This window comes from Bos indicus x Bos taurus, chromosome 17 (assembly GCF_003369695.1).
Source record: "Bos indicus x Bos taurus breed Angus x Brahman F1 hybrid chromosome 17, Bos_hybrid_MaternalHap_v2.0, whole genome shotgun sequence".
NCBI classification, from domain to species: domain Eukaryota; kingdom Metazoa; phylum Chordata; class Mammalia; order Artiodactyla; family Bovidae; genus Bos; species Bos indicus x Bos taurus.
In genome coordinates, this window is record NC_040092.1 from 62167570 (window position 1) to 62192470 (window position 24901).

Below are 24901 nucleotides of genomic sequence, written 5' to 3' on the forward strand. Positions count from 1 at the left end.
TAGAAAGCATTTTCAAAATAGTCTTTTTCAAGTATTCACACAGCTTTACAGAAACATCTAGTACATGAAGTATGCCACTTGAGATTCATTACATGGCTTGATTTTCTAAATGAATACTGTATTTTAAAGAGAAAAACATATCTTTCCTTTTTAAAAATTCTGTCAAGTCTTAGCATTTGAGGTAAAACGGGGCATCATTAACCTGCCTGGTAAAAACTATTCCCTAAGAATGTAAGAGCATCAGATAGACTGTGTGTCTCATCTGCTTGTCATGCTAGCCTGCGGTCTGCTCACAAGAATGGGAAGAAAGCTGAAGGAAGCATCCAGCTCTTTATTCTGCTTTTGTGCTAGCAGTTCTTTAGCAGCATTTGCCTTGGAATTAAGATTAATTTACCTTTTTTTAAGGCTACTTTATTTCTCTGCTGTTTAGAAATTGGGTAACCATACAAGTAAATACTCAGATCTGGGTTATCATAAAAGTTGCCTGCAAAACAGTTTGGCAGAAAAACATATAGTTTAGTTATAAAGCTGCATTACATGTTTTTAAAATTAGGCAGCATCATTTTTTTTAATCTAATAATTACCCTTTCTAATTCAATGTTTTTGTCTTTTGGATTTATTTCAGATTGGAGGGATAATCATATGGTAACATCTCTAGAAAAATGTTTTTAATTTTTGAACCACCTCTATGGCCAAAATCAAGTGATTATCTACAGAAACTTTGAAATAATCTTACTTCTAAATTTAAGTATTGGGGCTTCCCTAAGCGGGCCAGTGGTTAAGACTCTGCACTCCTACTGCAAGGGACATGGGTTAAATCCCTGGTCAGGAAACTAAGATTCCTCATGCCATGTGGTAGGAGAAGGCGATGGCACCCCACTCCAGTACTCTTGCCTGGAAAATCCCATGGGCGGAGGAGCCTGGTAGGCTGCAGTCCATGGGGTCGCTAAGAGTCAGACAGACTGAGCGACTTCACTTTCCCTTTTCACTTTCATGCATTGGAGAAGGAAATGGCAACCCACTCCAGTGTTCTTGCCTGGAGAATCCCAGGGACGGCAGAGCCTGGTGGGCTGCCGTCTGTGGGGTCGCACAGAGTCCGACATGACTTAAGCAACTTAGCAACAGCCATGTGGTACAGCCAAATTAATTAATTAAAGTATTGCTGTCATTGTTGTATTTTAAAATATATTTTTGACATATTCATAAAGTCTCATTTTTACCATCTTTTTTAGAGTCTGTGAGTTACTTGATATATATGATGAAGGGAACTTTAGCTTTTCAAATGCTTGGACTTACTTGGTTATCATAAACAATATGTCTCAGCTGGTAAGTAAATATTCATCTTAATTGTACTTAATTTACATCTATAACTAAAATTTTTTAGGGAAAGTTTCTTCTGGAATAAAGCTTAATTGTAACTTTAGTATTGAACTTGATTTGTAGGAAGAACTTGAAGAAACTTTAATATAAGTCTGTATACATATGTAAAGATATCATATCTGTTAATTATCTTGTGACTTATACATTGAATTTTTATGTAATGTGGCTCAGGGGCACAGTGTGTTTTTTTTAAACACCAAAACCATTTTGTATTGGGGTGTAGTCAGTTAACAATCTTGTGATGGTTTCAGGTGAATAGTGAAGGGACTCAGCCATACATACACATGTATACATTCTCCCCCAAACTGCACTGAATTGTTGATTGTATTTTTTCATTGGTTCTGGTATTCATTGCATAGTTCTATGGATATGTCATTAATAAAAGCATAATGCCTCTCCTTAAAATAAAAATCCTAGGTATATTCAATAAAAAAAAGTCTTACTGGTATATGACAGTGTAGGGTTTTAATAAAAGTGGGAGAGTAAAATTCTCTCATATATTTGGAATTGAAAATTGAGAATGCCAAGTTTTTAAAAATGTTATAGAAACTGAAATGAATCCTTTCAACTTAAGGTGCACTTTATTGAAAATCTTTTAATGTAAATGTTGAGATTTTTTAAATTGTAAGATAATTGCTTTACAATGTTGTGTTGGTTTCTGCCATACAACAACACGAATCAGCCGTAATACACACAGACACACACACATCTTCCCTCTCTCTAGAGCCTCCCTCCCCCTCCTGTCCCGCCCCTCTAGGTCGTCACAGAACACCACTGTGCTCCCTCTGTTACACAGCAGCTTCCCACTTGCTAATTATTTTACACATGATATGTATATGTCAGTGCTACTTTCTCAGTTCGTCCTGCCCGCTCCTTCCCCTGCTGTGTCCACAAGTCAGTTCTCTACATCTGAGTCTCTGTTCCTTCCCTACAAATAGGTTCATCAATACTTTTTCTAGATTCCATATATATGCATTAATATACGATATTCATTTTTCTCTGACTGACTTCACTCTGTATAACCAACTGTGGGTTCATTCAGCTCACTACAACTGACTTTAATTTTTCCCTTTTTATGGTTGAGTTATATTCCATTGTATACATGTATCACATCTTTATCCATTTATCTGTCGATGGACGTCTAAGTCGCTTCCATGTCCTGGCTATTGTAAATAGTGCTGCAGTGACCATTGGGATACATGTGCCTTTTTGAATTGTGGTTTTTCTTGGGGTATGCCCAGGAGTGGGATTTGCTGGGTCATATGGTAGTTTTATTCCTAGTTTGTTAAGCATTCTCTATACTGTTCTCCATAGTGGCTGTATCAATTTACATTCCCACCAACAGTGCAGTAGGATTTCCGTTTCTCCACATCCTTTCCAGCATATGTTGCCTTTACTTTTTTTGATGATGGCCATTCTGATTGGGGGAGAAGGCAATGGCACCCCACTCCAGTACTCTTGCCTGGAGAATCCCATGGATGGAGGAGCCTGGTGGGCTGCAGTCCATGGGGTCACTAAGAGACACGACTGAGCAACTTCACTTTCACTTTTCACTTTCCTGCATTGGAGAAGGAAATAGCAACCCACTCCAGTGTTCTTGCCCGGAGAATCCCAGGGGCGGGGGAGCCTGGTGGGCTGACGTTTATGGGGTCACACAGAGTCGGACACGACTGAAGTGACTTAGCAGCAGCATTCTGATTGGTGTGAGGTGTGCTGAAAATCTTTAGTGCTTTCTCCAAAATATTAGTTCAGGTACAGTGGCATGCATGTGAGTTATTAGAGATTTATAATAAAAATTAAATGCTTGTGTATTCAAAGCTTTTCCACATGTTTGTATTTTCTGGAACCAATAATTCAATTTTGGGGAATGCCTCAAGAAATGGCCAGAAGTACTTTTGCTTTCAATATGTTTGTATAGAAGGCCTATTGTTTGCAAAAGCCTGGAAACAGTCCAAAGTCTAGTGATGAGACCTGGTTAAATATTCTGTGTCCTTCCATTGGTCAAAACATTAGGCAGTTATTTAATCAAATATATGGAAAGGGGTACTTTAAGTGGGAAAACATAAAGCAACAAAATTTTATATTTACGATACCTGTTAAAAACCATATTATGTGTAGAAAGGAATGGTTGGATGATGGGGCTATGAACAACTTTATACTTTACTGCTTTCATATTCTAAAATATTATAAATAAGCATTTTACAGTGGGGAAAGTAAACTTTTAGAAAAATGTTTATTGCTGTGCAATGCTAATTACAACTGATTTTTTTAAATAATTACTATCTTGAGCTGCTAATTACCTTTAAAAAGTAAATTCAGCAGGATTAACACACTGCCCTCAAGAAAAATGGTCTCCCTGATTCCTTACTTTCTGATTTCACGGGCATAGTTTTACTGAAATAGTACTTATTTAACGTGTTCACTTACAAATAATATATGTACAGTTAGTGGTAAGCTCAACCCTTATAAAATGAATGGTAACTTGTATATAAAAGCTGTTAATAAGCAGACAGTGTTTTTATTTTGGTTAAATGAGAGCCTTTTCTTCCATTCATGTTAGTCACTTCTTACTGTGTTTTTTGTGGGCCCTGTAAATGAACAATTAAAATCATTTTCAGAGATGATGTTACACGTCTCTTCTGAGAAATTTCATATTGGATATTTGCATCCATAGTAAACTATTTAAAAGCCTCTTGTTAATCTAAAAGGAGCATAATAAAGCCTAGAAAATTTTGCCTGAAAAATTACTCTGTGCCAGGTCTGGTCTGTGATTTTGATATTTCTAATACCAAATTTATTTATTCTTACTGAATATGTTTGATTGTTTCTAGTTCGCCATGTATTGTCTCCTGCTCTTTTATAAAGTGCTGAAGGAAGAGCTGAGTCCAATCCAGCCTGTTGGCAAATTTCTTTGTGTAAAGCTGGTGGTTTTTGTTTCTTTTTGGTAAGTGTTGCTTTCTCTTGCATGTTGCCATTTTCTAAAGGGCAGTTTAATGAGAATTTGTAAGTCTTAATATGGAAGAGGAATTAAAATGTCTACTTCCCTTTTTAAAAGTTCATTCTTTTAGCCGCCCTTGGTTTTTCATAAAGAAATAATCAAATGGTCACCTAACATTTATAAGAAGAAAATAATTTGAGACACTAAATGTCAACACTTAAGGGAATCATTAAAATAAGTCATGGTTTTTTCATATAGTACAGTTTGGAAGATACACATGATATAGAATACTTAATAATGTGAGAAAATATTCATTAGTAAAAATTTTAAAACAGACAAAACTGTTTAGTAAAGGGGGGTGGGTGATAGGGGCCTGGAAACAAATATACCAGATGTAACAATATACAAATAATACAAAGAGGGGGAAAGAAAAATCCTTGCAATCCCACCACCCAGAATGAATGACACTGTGCTCCACGTCATTTATAAAACCACAGAAAGAGCGTCATTCTATAAAAACCTGTAAACTCAGTGTTAGTATACTGTAGTTAGAGTTCTTTGTAAATACAGTGAGAATATAGTTTTGTTACTGGGTTTTTTGCTTTTGCCACGCACAGTATTCTAATGTATGGATACAATTTTTTAATTTGTTTCTTATTGACATTTAGGTTGTTCCTAATTTATTTTTTTACTATTACAAGTAATATGGAAGTGAATATTCTTGCATATAGATATATGAAACCTTATCTCATTTTAGCTGTGTAACAAGACTGGTTCCAAAAAAAAAAAGACTGGTTCCAAAATGTTCTTTAAAATAATCTAAATAAACAGTTGTGTGCATAAATTAACATTTAAGTATCTTTCCTTTATTTCATTTTAAATTCCTATTGTGTAAGGTGTTAGGCATGGTCTGTGTATAGGACCAACTTAAAATATAATGACTTATGCACACTTTCAAAACAGAAAAAGACTATAAACCAAGTCCCGAAGTTCTAAGAATACAAAATCAAAATTCATTTGATGAAACTGTACTGGACGAGTCAGTGTGTAAAGCAGACGTATCTAATGCAGTTATACAGTGTCTTCGGGAATATGCTGAAAAGCAGGGTGGTCGTGGGCCACAGGTTGTGCTGGGGTTTCACTTTTTAAATGGCATATTTTTTAAACAACTGCTGGTTTTATGCTTGATATAGATTTGGCGTTTACCTTTTCCTAACATATAGGCAAGCAGTAGTTATTGCTTTGTTGGTAAAAGTTGGCGTTATTTCTGAAAAGCATACATGGGAATGGCAGACGGTAGAAGCTGTGGCCACAGGACTCCAGGTAAGCAGTGCCCTCTGACTCCCAGCAGAACTTTGCTTTGTTACGGGTTTTTACATATTCTCTCCTGAACCCGACAGCATGCGCATATGCAGGCTGTGGGGCTGGTGTTACCTCACTTTACACATGAGGGAACAGGGAACCCCACAAAAATTGGCCCTACTTCCTGGTTCTTCTACAAATTAGTAACAGAACCTAGATTTTGTTATTCCTACTCAATTTCTTTTTTCTGCATTTCTCCTCTAAGTCCTTGGATACTGGAAGAGAATACATTGTACTTGGCCAAGAAATACTTGTGGTGATTGAAGTAGTACAAAATTGAGTTAAACTTCTGGCATTTTGTGTTTTTATGAAGAGGTCAAAAATCGTTATTTTGGAAAATGAAAATAGGAGGACAGTCTTGTGAGGGAAAAAATAGCTGTTGATACATTTTTGAAGAGAGACATAGTGCTTTTTGCCTGCAAAACTAGATTTAAAATCCAATATGCCTGCTGATGATGTTGATGTTGTTGTTGCAGGACTTTATTATCTGTATTGAGATGTTCCTTGCTGCTATTGCTCATCACTACACTTTCTCATATAAACCGTATGTCCAAGAAGCAGAAGAGGGCTCATGCTTTGATTCCTTTCTCGCTATGTGGGACGTTTCAGATATTAGGGATGATATTTCTGAACAAGTAAGGCATGTTGGTAAGTACCAGCCATTTTATTTATTCGAATAGGCTATTGTAGTTCTCCTGTCCAGTCTGTAGAAGAAGTTTTTGAAAAGACTTTGTGTAAATCGGTACCACAATAAGGCTCTCCAAATTGGGAGGGGGAAAGGAGCTTAACGTTTAGCATGGCAACATCTTAGTAGATTTAAAAATAACCTAACTTTTGGCTAACTTGGACACTTTTATTTTACTTTAAAGGAAGGACAGTCATGGGACATCCTAGGAAAAAGTTTTTTCCTGAGGATCAAGATCAAAATGAACATACAAGCTTGTTGTCATCATCATCACAAGATGCACTCTCCGTTGCCTCTTCAGTGCCGCCCTCACCCGTGGGTCACTATCAAGGGTTTGGACACACCGTGACCCCCCAGACTACACCGACCACAGCTAACGCATCTGACGACACAGGTAACGATGCTGCAGGAGTGAGAGAGGAGCCGTCAGAGAAGCCCGTGGCCTCCTGAGCAGTGTGCAGAAGCAGACTGTGCTGCTACTGTGTTACTTCACTACCTGGTGTCCCGTTGCTCAGGATCTTGTGCTTGGGACAAGCCATTAATGATGGAAAATTTGAACACAACGGCAAAAACCAGGTACAACCACCGGATTTATACAACTAGGTTTTGTATATCACAAATAATCAGTCTAAATATCCTAGACTTAGACTTAACACTACAGAGTATCACATACTCAACTGGTAGACGATGACTACTAACCATTCCTGACGTTACGTTATCAAGAGGAGGACATTTTAAAAAACCTGTGCTTCCTACCACTGCTGCATGAATACAATGCTCTGGAACTAGCAGAAAGTATAATTCAGAAATGCGAGTTAGTGGACCTCAATCATAATCATGTGCCATATATGCTTACCTAACAATTATTTCTCTATTTCTCAAATGAATGTCTTTCAATAAATGAGAATTTATCATTTATTTTCTGCAACCTTTTATGTCTCTTGTGATTAGAAGCACAGCAGAAAAACTTAAGCCCCCCAGATTAAAGGGTTGAAAATCATATACCTACAATTAGAGATGCCTGTGTCTTACATTCCTACTGGGAGAAATGTCTAGGACCTAATCTATTAATCTTAAAACAACTACTGTCTAAAAAATCATTATCTGCACCAAGGCGAACAGATTAATAGGTTATCTAGGACTTGGAGATGAAAAGAATAAACTGGACGAAATAGTGGAAGAATAAGAAACTTGTGATAGAAACAGAGTCTGCTTTTCTTTAGGGCTACTAAAGGTGTCAGCAAATGTAAATCTGGGCTGAGTAGTCCTGTTTATCAAACCACAGTCACAAGACTTGCAGATACTCTCTGGGAGAAATTTACTACTTAGGTTAGATAGAGTTCCTCTAATTGTTAATCACAACCCCTTGCGCCTAACATTTTACACTGAAAATAAATATAGAAAGTGCCAGAGCAGTATGTTGCAAATAGCAAGCGTAGTATTTATTTCTCAAAATCTATGCTTTATATATTTAAGCACACACACACACACACACACACACACACACACACACACACACACACACGCTGGTACACAGTAATTAGGTACAAAGTTTTTATTGGCTATCATAAACGAAACATTTCTACTGAAAGTAAAGTTGGGCGGTATAATCCTAAAGGCAAGAAGAACAGGCAGTGTGGAGAGAAGAAAGGCACATCTTACTTTCTGCGGGGCTTACCTACAGAGCACACAGTATACACAAAGCGTGATAATCTTTATTAATCTCCCTATTTCGGGTCTGGACTAATTTTTTTTTTCTTACTGTGTATTCACATCAAAACCTTTAAAAATACTGGTTTAGGTTTAACTCTTTCTGAATTTATCAGCTTTAAAATTTTTCTTTGCCAAAGGCAGACCAGGAAAAATGCTGCCTCCTAAGATTTCTTTTGTCCTTCTTTTACTCTGTAATTACATTTAGGCTGTAGCTTAAAAGTCTTAACACAAAACTGAGAGGGTGGCTCAGAAGTATTTCAACATTTACAAGAAGCAAGCTGAGAATTTACAGGTAAACATAAACCCTCAATCTTCAGTGGAAACCAACTTTTTGAGGTATCCTCACCAAAAGTTCAGATTTAAGGAAAATAGCCAAGATGTCTAAAAAATGGATAGGAGACTCAAAATTCCTTATCTTTACAGCTTTAGAGTACAGACTAACAAGTTTGGCAAATTTTAAGTAAAACCAAGCAATAAAAAGTTCTTAATTTGAAAAATTAATGACAGCCTTTGCCAGAAAGGAAGTCTGCAGTAAGATTTTTGTAATAATGCTACTCTTTAGTTAGGGTGTTTAAATACACTTTATTAATGTCAATGTTTTAAAAACATTTGACCATTTCAAGGACTTAAATACACCTGCATTTTATGGTTACAATCCCACTACTAATTCAGACTAGAACTGGAAACCCACTGCTCTACTTCCACACTTTTTCATTAGAAATCTGCTCTTCATTGCTTTATGGTGATGCTGACGTTGCTTTTGTGGTGCTGGATGCTGAGTACAAGTTCGTCTCCCATTTCCACTTGGATGGGATTATCTAAAACAACTGCGGCCTGCTTCCAGTGAGAGGCTTCACTCGAAGTATCTAACCTAATCTCATCGTCGAGGTACATATGATACCAAAATGGAATGGCGGTCACTTGTCCAGATTTACAAATGCGTACCTATGAAAATTAAGAAATCGCAAGAATTTCATCAGATGGAGTAGACTTGGATAAGTCTTTGTCTTTTTAGTAAGATTTAGATCCAAATTTTACAAAGAAATACATTTAATTACCCAATTCAAATTAATACCAACCCATTCTAGTCACTGATATTTACCCAAACTCAGGTCTGCATACTGTTTAGAAAGTAACATTTAAATCCGAAGAAAGTAGCTAAAGCTATTTTAAGTATGTAAGGTATTACATAATTTAAGATAGTTCTGAATATGACAAGAATAATCATTTTACCTTCACTTCTCTGTTAGAGGTGTTCAGATATGGCGTCATTAAGTCTAGTCTTAAGAGTTCCACTGGTTTGCTTAAAGGTATACAAGGCAATGAGGCCAGGTCCAAAAATACACGTACAGGTACCTAAACAAAGTATAAAATTTTTGCTTTTAATTCAGTCCTTTTTGTGACCCAAGTTTCTTGTTTTGTACTTAGCTCAATGATATGGTGCTTTTTATATCAATAACCTCATTTAATTGCCATATCAACCTTAAAGCAAAAAAAGAAAGACTTCCACAATTCCGGTTGTACAAGAAGAATGAACAAACCAAGTTCTAGGTTTGTTAAATAATTTTCTATGATTTCAATTATCTGTAGATTCTTTGCTTGGATAAAAGCAGATTAAACAGCTCCCAAAACTGTTAAACAGGGATGTGCTTATGTGTAAAGATGAACTAATAAGCAAACAGCACAACATTAATTATTGTACTATTTAAGAAAATATGCCAAATTCTACTGAACAATTAATAGTAGATTTCATTTTGAAAATTGTTTATTATCTAGAAGACAGTGGTTCTCAACTTTGCAAATTATGATTTAAAAAAAAAAAATCAATCACTTCCTTAGTGGCTCAGACAAGTAAAGAATCTGCCCACAATGCAGGAGACCCAGGGTCTATCCCTGAGTCAAGATCCCTTAGAGGAGGGAATGGCAACCCACTCCAGTATTCTTGCCTAGAAAATTCTATGGACAGAGAAGTCCGGCAGGCTACAGTCCACGGGGTCACAAATAGTGGGACATGACTGAGCAGCTAACACTATGACGAAATCTGTTGCATCAGTTTTAGTAACAACTGAGAAAGTGAAAGTTGCTCAGTCGTGTCCGACTCTTTGTGACCCTACGGGGTATACAATCCATGAATTCTCTAGGCCAGAATACTGAGTGGGTAGCCTTTCCCTTCTCCAGGGGATCTTCCCAACCCAGGAATCGAACCCAGGTCTCCTGCACTGCAGGTGGATTCTTTACCAGCTGAGCCACAAGGTAAGCCCAAGAATACTGGAGTGGGTAGTCTATCCCTTCTCCAGTGGATCTTCCCAACCCAGGAATCGAACCAGGGTCTCCTGCATTTCAGGTGGATTCTTTACCAACTGAGCTATCAGGGAAGCCCTTAGTAACAATGAAACCTTCCTATTAACTTTAGCCGTCTCATTTGAAATAGAGGAGAAGGCGATGACACCCCACTCCAGCACTCTTGCCTGGAAAATCCCATGGACAGAGGAGCCTCGTGGGCTGCAGTCCATGGGGTCACTAACAGTCGGGCCCGACTGAGCAACTTAACTTTCACTTTTCACTTTCATGCACTGGAGAAGGAACTGGCAATCCACTCCAGTGTTCTTGCCTGGAGAATCCCAGGACGGCTAGTGGGCTGCCATCTAAGGGGTTGCACAGAGTCGGACACGACTGAAGCGACTTAGCAGCAGCAGCACTTGAAATAGAAAGGAAACTTGTTTTAAAAGTGCCCTCTTAGGGGTTCCCTGGTGGCTCAGTGGTAAGAAATCCACCTGCCAATATAGGGAACACAGGTTCAATCCCTGATCTGGGAAGATCACACATGCTGTGAAGCATCTAAGCCCGTGTGCCCCAACTACTGAGCCTTTGCTCTAGAGCCCGTGTGCCACAATTATTAAGCCTACATGCAGCAGCTGTTGAAGTCCAGGCACCCTGGAGCCCATGCTCTGCAACCAGAGAAGCCACCGCAATGAGAATCCCACACCCTGCAACTACAGGGTAGCCCCTACTCTCCCACACAGTAATGAAGATCCAGTACAGCCAAATCAATAAAAGCCCTGTGTGCTTTGAGTAATATAGTAGAGAACAGCTGTTTGCAGGGAAACAGGACACAGATCCATCCACCTCTCCCTGGGCATCCCACCTTCCCTACCCGTAGAAACACACAGCAATTCCATGCTCTTGCCAGGACTCCTGCCCTGTGTCACTCTCATAACCTGCACGCTAACCCTCACAAGCTGCATTCATTCCTCATCATCTGTCCTCATTTCTGTTTCTCCAGCAGCCTACTGGCTTCTCCTGTCATCGTTGCTCATCTTCCTAGATTTCCAATCCAGAGCTCATCACTTTGTGAGTTCTCTAGAACTTAGTTCTCGGCTTTATATCCTCTTTCTACACATCCCCAAAGTGCTTTCATCCCAGTCTTATGCTTTAAACATCTGCCAAATCTAACTGCCAAATTTATATCTCTAGGCTAGCTATTTCTCTGAATTCTTATCCAACTGTTTAATGAACCCATAAAAACACAAGCACAGCCTGAGCCTCCTGCTATTTTCCCCTTATCAGGATATGGTAACTGTCCTTCCAGGCGCTTCCTCATATCCCAGGTCCAACCTGTCACAAAACCTACCTTCAGAATACGCCAGTCTGAACTGCGCACCACGTCCATTGCTACCACTCAAGTCTAAGCCACTCTCACCTCTCCCCTGGATTACAGTAATAACCTCATGCCTTTTGCCTGGTGGCTACAGTGGTCTCCAACACAGCAACCACAGCAAGCCTTCAAAACAAGTCACACCTTATCCCTCCTCTGGCCAATACCCTCCAGTTTTTCCCAACCCCTTTCAGAGTAGAAGCCAAAACCCCACGATGCCTATAGGAGGCTCCACAGGATCTGGCTCCTGATACTTTTCTTACCACATCCTTCACCTGACTCTTCCTCATGGTTTCTGCCATTTTTGAGAACTCTAATCATGTTCTGTCCGCAGATCTTTGCACTCGCTGATCTTTGGACTTTTATATGGTTTGTTCCTGATTTCTCTCTGATCTCTGCTTAAATATCACCAATTATCCATGAGTCCTTTCCTTAGGCATTACCGAAATAAAACAAATATCCCATACCTCCACCTCCATTATCCTCTAACCTCACTTCTCATTACCTATCATACTAATCTTTTCACTCCTTTATTTACTGTCTGTCTCTTGTTTATTTACAATCAATTTGAATACCAGCTCCATGAGGGAAGAAACCTCTCTAATTTCATGACTATATTCCCCAAACCTAAAAGAGCACATGGAGTCTTAGACATTTGTTGAATGAATAAATTTCTGCTGTTTTCTGTATAACTTTTTTTTTTAAACTTCTCATTCTGTCTTGTTGGTTCACTCGGTTGTCAGTGTAGTAGTCAGCTAATCATCACATTAGATTGGAGAAGGGCATGGCAACCCACTCCAGTTCTTGCCTGGAGAATTCCATGGACAGAGGAGCCTGGCGGACTACTGTCCATGGGGTCACGGAGTCAGACACAACGGAGTGACTAACACATTCATACAGTAAGTGGGGCTTACAGGTGGCTCATGGAAAAGAATCCACCTGCCAGTGCAAGAGATGTGGATTCAATCCTTGGGTCGGGAAGATCCCCTGGTGGAGGAAATGGCAACCCACTCCAGAACTCTTGCTGGGAAAATCCCATGGACAGAGGAGTCTGATGGGCTACAGTCCATGGGGTTGCAAAGAATGGGGAAAGCCCAAGTGACTGAGCACACCACAGAGAGGAGACGAGACAAAAGCTCAGAAAATGAGTGAGCGGACTAGGAAAGGTAAAACTGCCCAGCAAATCTATGGAGCCTCCTGAGATGACTGGTCATACGTTGAAGCTACAGTCAACATGCTCAGCTCCGGGGGTCCCGGTGTAGAGAAGGCAGAAAGTTGGGTTTAACCAAGGTGGGACTGCCCCCAGGCCAGCAGAAAAATGGCAGGGAAAAGATACATGAAAAATGTATCGACCATGGAATATAAGCTGTTGAGGATATGAGGTGGGAGGCAGGGTGAAAAGATGGCAGGATTAAAATATTGTAGATTCTGATGGAATCAAAGAACTGTTGACGTCAGGATCAAAGAAAAGCTAGACAGACAGTAGAAGGTGGTATTTTTGGACTACAAACTTAAACTTATGTCTTCTGGTAAGTACACTTTCTTTATTAAACTCTACAAAAAACTGAGATTAAATAAACTCCAAAACTTTAGCCTGCTCTGAAAAAAATCATTTCCTCAAAAAAATTATATTTGTTGAGCAAATACTGTTCATGCAAGACCTAACAATGCATATTCAAGAGCTTACTACCACCCATAGGCTTTAGATAGCACTCCTCTAATTCAGTACTCAACACCCCACTTCCCAAAGTGCTGTTCTGGCTTACTCAGAAGATTCCACCTCTTCCCAACCCCAAGCCTCTTCCCTAGACATTCCATCCATTCCACAATTACAACTGACAAATTCTACTTTGCTGCTGGTACTTTTGCCAGCACTATATCCTTGTTTTCCAGACAGTAAGCACCCCTTTTCCTTGAGCTCCTCCACTCACTCCTGCTCCCTGCAGTCTGAATGCCCGGACATGAGCTGCTCCCGCCTTTCCCTGCCAGCCTCCAGTCTCAGTGTGATTAAGGGCTCATGTTGAGAACAGAGGTCTCCTGGTGGCTGCTTTTTTAAGACAAGGATTATAATTTTTCATAAACCCGGTACCCTATTTTCATTTACAACATTGGTTCAGAACAAGAGTTGTAGGCTTCTGTCAGGAACAACAGAATTCTTGGCTGTACTAACCCCAAGGTTTGATTTTTACCACTAGTAAGTTCCTTGGCTCTGGAAAACAGTACCAGAGCAATCCAGTTAAGCACAGTGACTATAAACCCAGAGAGAGAGAGAGAGAGACTGTGGGTGACGGCCCCCGGGCGGAACTTCTGTTGGAAAGGCTCACCTGAAACTGGTTAATGAAAGGCGCTATGTTGAAGCCAAGAGTTCGTTCTGCGCCCTGCACGGCACTCTCCTCCATCAGAGTCTGCGATTCCACGAGCAACCCAAACATCAGCACGTACTGGGGAAAGATCTTGCCTCCAGACTGTAGCAAACACCTGGAGGAAGGACAAATGCTTTTAAAAGCATCTTGATGCCCTACATTTTATAAATATCAGTAACTAAATCATTGGGGATCTAAGACAGTATACAGTGTAATGGTCTTTAGACTGGTAGCTGGCTGGTAGTTCACAATGGCAGACTGGTAGACCCCCCTGAAAAGTAACCAGTGAGCTGCATGAGTACAAGTTTTCAGGTTCGGGAAGAGTCGTCAGTGGCTTTTAAAACTAGAGGCTGAAAGTTTAATTAGGACAAGGATATTTAAAAGTCTCAAAGTTTCACCCCCATAAATGACTTATTACAAAGGGAAAATAGCAACTAAAGAGTGGAAAAACCTGATGGATACAACTTAAACCAACTGATCTAAATTCACATCCACAGATCTAGGATAAAGCAACATATATGCCTCCTAATGTGACCAAACTTCTGTGGTCTCTAAAATGAATAGTCTGACTCTAGTAAGAAACATGAGGAACCTTCTACAAAATAAAAGGCCTCCACTTTTCAAAACTGTGAATGTCATGAAAGACTGAGGAGCTGTTGCAGAACAAAGGAGACTGAGACTAAATGCAGTGTGTGACCCTGGACTGAATTCTGGACCTGTGAAGGGCATTCCTGCCACAAACGGTGAAATATCTGAGTGAGACTGTTTCCCTTAGATATCAGTACTATAACCATAGAGATTTCCTCGTTTTGATAAGTGTGTGATGATTATATAAAATGTCCTTTTTCTTAAAAAATACACACCGAAGTATTGAGGGGTACAGGAATACGGTATCTGAAGCTTAAAGTGTTCAGAGAGAATACTAAAGCGTATGTGGCAATATAGTAACAATCTGTGACCCCGGATGTAGGGTTCATGTGTGATTTTTTGTACTATTCTCTAACTTCTCTGTAAACTTGAAATTATTTCAGAATAAAAAACACTCTGAAAGGAAAAAAAAAGTGATTAAAAATCCAAATACTCTAAAGTGTATGAATAAAGGGCTAACACAACAGCTTCTCTTCCTACATTATCCTGGATTCACTTTCTGTTTCCCTGGAAATTCTATAAAGGTGGAATGTCAGCTGAGTTATCAACAACACTTCTTATGATTAAAAAAAGAAAAGTTTTTCCATGTTCTTAATGGGTAGATGCACGTGGACTAAGAAAACTGTAAACTACAGACGCCTGACGGGAAGGTGCACCAGCTCTGGGCTTCCCTGAGTGGGGGTAACTTGTAACCACGTGTTCCTATTGCTAGAGCTTGGAAGCTGTGCCTATGGGAGAAGTTCCCATCTGAAATATGAGGCTCTTAGGCCAAGGCAGCGCCCACGCCCACATACACAGTCTTGTTTCCACAGCCCTGAGCTGTGGGAGGTGTGAGCGCAGTGTGGGGTGGGGGTCTCCTGCTGCCATCAAGTGAACCAGACGTGGAGGATACTTTAAGGTACTTTAATCATTTGCCACATTTGAAATCAAATGTTAAATCCCTCATCCTTACTGAACAATCCAAATCGGTTTCCACTTGAACTTCTAGACAGCTGGACTGCATACTCTCATATATACCTTTCATAGTAAGCTTTTACTCTTAAATATTTCTAGTCAGTAAGGATCTATTTATAAAAATACAGGACAAAGTTTTTGACCAATACATTTGTGCATACCTAAAAAATTAGTTCCTATAAGTTTCTAAAATTGTTTACTATGCAGTTTTCCTGAATAGATCATTAAAATCTTGACAAACTATAAAACACCACATTCCTCAAAACCACTTTGGCACTTTGGCTCTTAGTTTAAAATTATTTTAATATTAATTCTATTTTTACTAAACTGATTATCTCAACGATTTAAAATGATCTAAAACCAGAATATCAACTGAATAACAGTCAAAGGACATGGCAACTAAATGTAATACAGACCCCTTGATTAGAACTCGACTGGGAAGAAAAAAAAGCAATAAAGAGTATTACTGGCATAAGCAGGGGAAATTTTAATACAGACTATCTGTTAAATAATAGTATTTGATCAGTGTTAAGCTTCGTGAGTGTGGTCTTCTTACTATGATACGCAGGGGAAAGCCCTTGTTCTAAGGAGACAAGTGCTGAACTGTTAAGGGGGAAGGTTAGGAGGCCAACAATCATCATATGGTTCAACAGAGAAAACAGTCTTGTGTTTGCTGCTCCTTTTCTTGCAATTTTTCTCAGGTTTGAAATTTTTCAAAGTAAAAAGTTGACAGAGAAGTTTACAAAAGTTAAACAGGCTGCTCTTATAACAACTTTCCCTAAAGACTAGCTGATAGGGAGCCAAATCATAACTAGGTCATTTCATGAGCAAAGAATCAGCAGAGAGAGAGAGGAATACTGAGTGTAATGGCATCAGACTGACTGAGACAAGTCTTCATCAGAAATCAGAAAGCTGTCTTCACTAAACATACATGATCATTTAAGTTGTGAAATTAGCCTAAAAGGGGCCCCTACTGACCCCAATGCTTTACTCATTTTCATTATTCCTGTCCTACCAACTTTTTTTTAGCATTTTGGGTAAAGTCTAGTAGACACTGAATCTCTACACAATTAGTAAAATTACATACCTCAACAAAATCACACAACTCACAACCACACAGCTCTTAACAAAATTCCAATCTATGCCTTTACCAAATCATATACAATTTTAACATCTCCCTGAAGAACTAAAAAAACTTACCCATTTCCCTCAAATGGATCAAGTTTAATCCTGACAACTCACGGTACTAAATTTTCTGAACTGAAGTTCTCTGCTAATTGTGATCCATTTAAAGGAAACCAGATCTAATTTTTCTTAAGATCACCAAGTCTTAGATGAGATACTAAGCCACAGCACTGCATGATGCCTGACTAATTCCCCCCACCCCTATACAGCCACAAGAGGGTGGTGTTCCATGAAATCAGGAAACAAAAAGCACACAGATCTGTAACAGCCAGCCTGCTGCCGTGCAATCTATAGGAGAGAGAACAGGAGAGAGGGTAATACAGCTAAACCACTTAGGGAGCAACCAGAAAATGAGGCCAAACAAAGTAAAAAATACATCAGGTGATACCTAAAAAGAAAGGCTGGATCATGTACTAAAAGCCATGCCAGAGATAAAGACTCCACGAAAGCAAGTATGCAAAGTATTTTAAAAGGCCATGTTCACACTATTTTAATCTAAAATCTTGTACAAATCCTTCTTCCTCAGTGTTAACCATTACTAACTGGAATGTGTCTTAGTTATGTGTAGATAAAACAGTAACTCCCTGAAGCTCTGCTTGGCTTTACTGACACTGTTTTGTTGTCGCACCAAGGCAGCTGCCAGACTCCTCAATGGAATCCTCTGCAAAGCCAATAATATTTCTGAACCATCTGTGCCTTCAAGGAAAAAAATAAAAATTGTTCCAACTCAAAAGTCTAACCATAAATGGCAAAAATTCTGAAGAAACTCTTCACTGTTTCCTTGTGATAAAACACAAAAAGTGTTTTAAAACGGGTTTAAATTTTAAAAAGTTCACCAAGCTTTTAAACTGTCTCCTGTATTTTAATGTAGTGGGACTGAAAAAAAAAAAAAAAGAATAAACATTTTAAAACAGTAACAACAAAGGAACTTAATAGTTTGTGAAATGGCTGGTTTTTTCCTTGACCTTTCTTTAGGAGGGTTGGTATCCAGTGATGTGACAGACGCCTTTTATCCTTATCCTAAAAACAATCTCTCCTCCCAACCCTGAACTTCATCCTCTTTGGCCGGTCCTGAGGCCTCTCTGCTGTCAGTAACTAAAGATGATAATGAAAGGCCTGGGTGAGAGTCTGCACACCACTGGCCCCACGACCAAGGGAAGCTGTGTCCACCTCCAGAGGAGCTGGTAAGGAGCCCGTGCACAAGCTTAGGCTGAAGGGACGGACGCTGGTTCTCTCCTGTTACTCAGCAGGTGTCCGAGGGAAGAGCGGGAACACTGGCTAACACGCTGATCAAAGGGCTACGGGCCTTTTTTTTTTAATTGATTTATTTATTCTTGGCTGTGCTGGGTCTTTGGCACAGGCTTCTCTCTAGTTGCAGAGAGTGGGCTTCTCACTGCAGCAACTTCTCTTTTTGCTGAGGACGAGCTCTCGGGCTCTACAGCACAGATTCAGCAGTTGTGGTACACGGGCCCAGATGTTCTGCTGCATGTGGGATCTTCCCTGACCAGGGATTGCACCCATGTCTCTGCACTGGCAGGTGGATTCCTGGCCACTGAACCACCAGGGATGCTCGCTACTAGCATTCAGTTCCCAGAGGTGCCAAACATCCTGCAACACACTGTCCCCCTCCCACCTCTCCCAAAAAGCCGTCCCACCCAAGCCACTAGGAGGACCCTCCCTCTACTCAGAGACATACCAAAGAGGAATTGTGGGCAGCATATAAATTGTTTCCCACTAAAATAACTCATCAGTCCATCTATGTGAGGATAAGCAAAATGCGACAACATAATACATACAAAGGAACATTATTCCAACTTAACAAGGAAAGAAATTCTTACATGTATTACAACATGGATGAACCTGGAGAATAATATGCTAAGTGAAATAAGACAGTCACACACACACACACACCCGCCCCCCCCAAAAAAAAAACTGCATGATTCCAGTCATATGATGTAGAGTAGTCAAACTCACAGAAGCAGAGAGTAGAATGGTGGTTGTAAGCAGCTGTGGGGAGGGTGGGGTGAAGAATTATTGTTTAATGGGTATAAAGTTTCAGTTTTACAAGATGAAAAGAGTTATGAGAATGGCTGGAGGTAATGATTGCACAATATTACTAAAATATTTATAATAATAATACCGCTGAACTTAGAGATGGCTAAGATGAAAAATTTCATGTTATGTTCATTTTACCACAATAAAAAAAAATCAGAAAAAGAATTAAATCAAAACTAAAAATAAACTGTTAGGAAAATAGTACATCTTTCCACGGTGATTCTGCCAAATAAGTCAAACCTCATTTATGTGACAAATTCGGAGAGCTAAACTGCCTTCAAAGTCCAGGACCCCTCATTTCATAACTGGAGACAAGAGGTATTAAATGGCTTACAGAAAATTTTACTACTTTAGGAATTCAGGGACAAATTCGAGACTAGATTCTAACCCTTTCAGCTCCTTGTTCTACAATCTATCTAAAGTACACCTGTTTAAAATTTTGAGAGAGAGAATGAGTGTATATTTCTATGTATGCATGTATGTCAGACCTCTATATCCCCATAATCTAGGGTATGTACAAGTTTGTTTTAAAGAATAGAAAATGGTAGTGATTTTTACTGGTTACCTCATATGAAAGGGTAAATGTGGTTAACAAAAGAAAATGCATATGAAGCCTAAAATATAGTTAACTATATAAGCAAACACTTTTTCCCTAACAATCTGCCTTCTGCTGCCACAATTTGGTCTGTATTCTCACCAGTGCTCCTATACTGTTTGCATAACACAAAAGTTAAAACCTATAAATTCAGGGGGGATTCCTTTGGCGGGGGGGGGGGGGACTCAATAGTAACATGCACGGAAAAAGAAAGACATGAAGTCACAGGTCCTGAAAAGCAAAGCTTAAGGAACACACAATGATCATGACTCATTCATGCAGTTACACTATTAAGGAACTAAAAGAGTTTACAAGAAGTCTGAGCTCACATAATCCACAGGTTGTATTTTGGTGTTTTACCTGGATATTGCAGCCTTTTCCATTATTTCCTGCTGAATGAGTCCAGATGGCTCAATGACATCCAATATAATTATACTCCACAACTTGTCTGATTTTGGCCTTTGCAACACAGCAGACTCATCTTCCACGTGTCTCAACCAAAACTCAAGTGTGTCTTTAGGAAAGTGATTGGCTTCACATATGATGTCCAGAGTCGCACGATGCTGGTCTTTCTCCACAGAACTGTAAGGTTTAACCTGCCCGAGGGTGCCAGCAATTACAGGCAGAACAGAGAAGCCCTCAGACACGTCTAACACATACAAAGGCTCAGGGGTGCTCTGGTCAGAATTACTCGGTCCACTTTCATAGCTCATCTCGTTATTCTGACACTGAGTATCCATGGCCTGACCCAGTTTCTCCGGAGTCAATGAAGACAACACTTTCTTCATTGCCATTTTAAAGCCTTCGTGGTATGGGATGTTATTAAGCAGAGCAATTTCTGTGGATTCCAATACACATAGCTGCTCCACAACATCTGGCTTACTGGTCTGAAGGTTGGCCAGAGCGCTACAGAGTTCAGCCTCATTTCCGAAAGACAGCAAGTCTTTATTCCTGGTAAAACTTTTCCCGACCTCCATCTCATGTTCTGAATGGAAGACACTGATACTCTGGATTCTTAAGTAACAATCTTGACAAGACACTTCCATTATCACCTCGTCCCCAAGCTTTATCCAGTAGTCTTTGTAAAACAGGAAGAAAGAAAAATAAAAAAAAAGTAATCGATGACTATGAGTGTTTATAAGCCCAAGGATCACACAAACACCTCGGTCCTCCCTCCATTTTTTAAACAACTACAGGAAAGACTACATTTATTTACTTAATTACAATTAAGTGAATTAATCTATGTTTAAAAAAAAAAAAAACTAGGGAAACGCCTTCAGCTTTACATAAGGAAAAAATGAGGTTTGAAGAGCCAATTAACTTAACAGCAAAACAGATTCAACAGCTCATTATTTGACCCTACCTAACAGCATTATAGTGCTTTTACTGTAATCACTACGTATCATCAATGACCCCAAAATAGAGGGTGGGGGAAGGACTACAGGAGACTCCCAATCTTGTTAATGAAGCCAGCAATCACAAAGATAAATGAAATTCAGAAATCAATACCAAACCTCACTTTAGCTTAAAGGGACATTCTTTTCTCTAGAGAAATTTCTGAAAGAACAAGGCAGCATTCAATAGCACCTTATCAGTAATATTTCTTAACTGTATTTAGATATCCTTGAATGTTTAGAAATTTGAAAATGTAAGGAAGGACTGAGTCCTACAATAAAAACTACATCGTGGACTTCCCTGGTGGTACAGTGGTTAGGAATCTGCCCGCCCATGCAGGGGACACAGGTTCGATCCCTGAACCGGGAAGATCCCACATGCCATCAGCTCTAAAGTCCAGCACCACTGAGCCCACGCTCTAGAGCCTGTGAACTGCAACCACTAAGCCCACAAGATGCGACTCCTGAAGCCCATGCGTCTAGAGCCTGTGCTCCATACAAAAGCAGCCACTTGAACAAGAAGCCTGGGCACTGCAAAAAAAGAGTAGCCCCCTCTCATCACAACTAGCAATGCGGACCTAGTGCCACCAAAAATAAATAAACAAAAGTAATAATAATAAAAAAACTGTATTGAGCTTTCACATGTGGTAAAACTTTAAAGTGTAAACATATAATTGCTCCTCCTTCTCAGCCATAGAGCCAGCTGAAAATACAAGTTGCCTTTCTTGTGTTTACACGCTTAAAATATCCTTTCCTTAAGGATTTTTTTTTAACGCCATCTAAGTTACTGAGAGTTAGAATAAACAGAATTTTTAAATGTTACTTATTCGGCGCTAGTCACTATGGTAGGCCTTTTACCCCTGGGATGTCTAATAACTCCACAACAATCCTGCAAAGTAGACAGCACTGTCACCCCCTCACTTTTCTTTTTTAGCACGACTGCAACACAACTTACAGGACCCTAGTTCCCTGACCAGGGATTGAAACCGGTGCCCCACGACAAAAGCTGGGGGTCCTAACCCCTGGGCCACCAGGGGATTCCCAGCACCCTTCCGTTTTTATAAATCACATAACAAAAGCTCTAAGAAATAACCAGCAAGACCAGCGAAGGAGTCAGTGTTAGCAAAGATCCAATTTCAAATTTACCTGATTGACTCTCGAACCATACTCTGCCACAATACTATACTGATTCCATGACTTAATGGCCTTGCCAAATTAGATCCTTGATTGAGAGACTATACAGAAGTAAATATTACCTTCCAGTTATAAAACAGTAGAATTTTTCTATGTAATACAGCTGCTGTAAACTATACCGAACCACATCAAATTACTACTAAAAACTTTCTTTATAACAAAGTTATCTTTGGGACTTCGCCTGGTGGTCCAGTGGCTTAGACTCCATGCTCCCTAATAAGGGGGCCCAGGTTCGATCCCTGTTCAGAGAACTAGATCCCATATGCCACAACTAGGAGATCCCACATGATAAAAAATAAATATATTTTTTTAAAAATAAGTAAATAAAAGGGATCTTTAACATAAGACTTCCCTAGGTAAGTCCATGGATTCATGAGCTCTAAACTGCAAGATTCTGTATTTATGTGAGTGTGCATATTTTTAGGGCCTGGGGCTCCACAGATGCCATCAGATTCTGTGAGCGATAAGAACTTCTGCTCTGTAAGTAATATTTCTCCACTGTGTTCCAAAAAAGTGGACTAGCATTTCTCTCATCTACTCCTATCAAGAGTAATAAGAGCTGAGACATGATTTAATGATAGATGTTTTTGAGTGGTATGCAGCAGATTTGTGTTTTCACCTTTTTTTATTTAAAATATTGGAGTATAGTTGATTAATAACGTTGTGTTAGTTTCACGTGTACACGCGTCTATTCTTTTTCAAATTCTTTTCCCATTTAGGTTATTACAAAGCATGCAGCAGAGTTCCCTGTGCACTGCAGTGGATCCTTGTCAGTTACCTAGTTTAAATACAGCAGTGTGTACATGTCGATTTTAGTCCCTCTTCTTAACCATACATATTACTTAAAACTACTTTTAAAAAACAAAGAGCAAATTCTGAAAGACTTAACCAATCTTCCTTGACTAGAAACTTCATATTCAAAGTGAATTTTTGATACTGACTCAAATGCTTAGACGATTAAGACAACATGTTTTTTTAAAAGAGAAAAACAACAAAAAATTAGACAAGATATACCTGCAAGATCATGAACAGGGTATACAGCCTGTTCCCAGCACGTTTCCTCACTAGGACTTGTGGATAGACTGTGTTCGTCATCAAGCTGGAGTACAAACCAAACCACAATAGCATCAAGTACACCTTCTTTAATAACAGGGACGCCAATTTTATCAGGTTTTTTAGTTGCAAGGCTTTTTAATTCCTGACAAAAATGTAGAAGGAACAAGAGGATTTTAGACATTTAATCCATGCATGCCCCAGCGTCATATCACTTCCCATCAGCCCCGCCCAGAACCCTCGGGATCAGTATCACAGCACAACTACAACCAACTAAGCACAATGCAGGGGAGAGCGTGATGTACAGTACACGGCACTGGACACCGTGAGTTACTACAGTGAGGCAGATACATACTACTGATGCAGAAAACGTCCACGATGCACTGCTGAACAAAGGCAGCAAGTGCTGAAGCAGTCGGGGTTATTCTATCCTAAAAAATGTGTGTGTGCATTCGTGCGTGTGTGTGTGTGTGTGTGCAGGTTAGAAAAACAAGTCTGAAAAGAGATATTTCAAGCTGGTGACCTGGGGAAAGAAGGACCTAGATTTTAAAAAGGAAGATACATCCTTTTTTCTTCTTCCTTCTTAATGTACTACTTGAAAATGTTAAACAGGCAGATATTACTTTCAAATTTAAGGTCTTAATAAGGTGGTTTTTTTGGGGGCGGGGGGCTGTTGCAGAGAAGAAACATTAAAATATTGGAACACTTGGTGAACATGTGGAGATTCGAGGAGCATGATGCTCTTGGGGACGGCACGGGAGCCCTGCTTGCCTTCGCTCACCCCTATGCCTATGCATCTCCTCCATGTGACTGTTCCCAAGGTACATCCTTATCTAATAAGCCTAATAAGTAAAATGCGTAGTAAGTAATAAGTAATGCTTAAGAGCCTAATAAGTAAAATGCTTCCCTGATTCTGTGAGCCACTCTAATAAATCAATAGAACTCAGATCATTGGAACTTAACGATTTATGGACTATCACTTAGTAAAGAATCCGCCTGCAATGCAGGAGACCCCGGTTGGGGAAAGGTCAATTCCTGGGTTGGGGAGATCCACCAGAGAAGGGATAGGCTACCTACTCCAGTGTTCTTGGGTTTCCCTTGTGGCTCAGCTGGTAAAGAATCCACCTGCAATGTGGGAGACCTGGGTTTGATCCCTAGGTTGTGAAGATCCCCTGGAAAAGGGAAGGACTACCCACTCCGGTATTCTGGCCTAGAGAATTCCATGGACCGCATAGTCCATGGGGTCACAAAGAGTCAGACATGACTGACTTTCACTCACTTTGAAGCACAGATGTTAACCTGGGTTTGTGTCTGGAGACTGAGGTGGGATGGGGGGAGGGGTAAGGACTGAGGAAGGGAGGTGTGTAGTCATGCAGGGATGAGGACTTAAAAGAACAACAACAAAAAAAATTGTAACACTGTTATAACAGAAAAGAAATGCTGACAAAGCTCAGTCTCAGCAATGCCAAAGTATTAATTTAGTTCCAGATCACCTCAAAACAAAACAAAACAAAAATTAACAATTAATAGGGGAAAGCTTTTATTAAATTATAAAGATCTTAGGCGAAAATGACACAAAGTCTTCTGTCCCCTGGCAAGTTTCACCTCAAGATCTTAATGTACTTAAGGTTAATATACTTAAACATTTAGCCTTACTTAAAGATCACCAGAGAAAGACTTGATGTAACTTTCTCCAACTCCCTGGGCTCTTTCTTTGCTCAGCGCAG

The 24901-nt window shown here is 39.6% G+C and overlaps 2 protein-coding genes across 4 annotated transcripts in view; one reads left to right on the top strand and one right to left on the bottom strand.

Annotated features, from left to right (window-relative positions):
• Nucleotides 1-7283, top strand: part of TMEM184C (transmembrane protein 184C) — a 29367-nt gene extending 22084 nt beyond the window's left edge. For both annotated transcript variants that reach the window (XM_027513400.1, XM_027513401.1), the window contains exons 6-10: nucleotides 1233-1326; nucleotides 4212-4324; nucleotides 5542-5641; nucleotides 6157-6328; nucleotides 6550-7283. In XM_027513400.1, the coding sequence (XP_027369201.1) occupies nucleotides 1233-1326; nucleotides 4212-4324; nucleotides 5542-5641; nucleotides 6157-6328; nucleotides 6550-6815 (745 nt within the window). In that variant the 3' untranslated portion in view covers nucleotides 6816-7283. The remainder of the gene's footprint in view (nucleotides 1-1232; nucleotides 1327-4211; nucleotides 4325-5541; nucleotides 5642-6156; nucleotides 6329-6549) is intronic.
• A 622-nt stretch (nucleotides 7284-7905) lies between these two features.
• The window catches only part of PRMT9 (protein arginine methyltransferase 9), a 32666-nt gene continuing 15670 nt past the window's right edge, over nucleotides 7906-24901 (bottom strand). For both annotated transcript variants that reach the window (XM_027513398.1, XM_027513399.1), the window contains 5 exons: nucleotides 23136-23319; nucleotides 19894-20611; nucleotides 14058-14211; nucleotides 9312-9434; nucleotides 7906-9023 (listed from right to left, as the gene is read on the bottom strand). In XM_027513398.1, the coding sequence (XP_027369199.1) occupies nucleotides 8808-9023; nucleotides 9312-9434; nucleotides 14058-14211; nucleotides 19894-20611; nucleotides 23136-23319 (1395 nt within the window). In that variant the 3' untranslated portion in view covers nucleotides 7906-8807. The remainder of the gene's footprint in view (nucleotides 9024-9311; nucleotides 9435-14057; nucleotides 14212-19893; nucleotides 20612-23135; nucleotides 23320-24901) is intronic.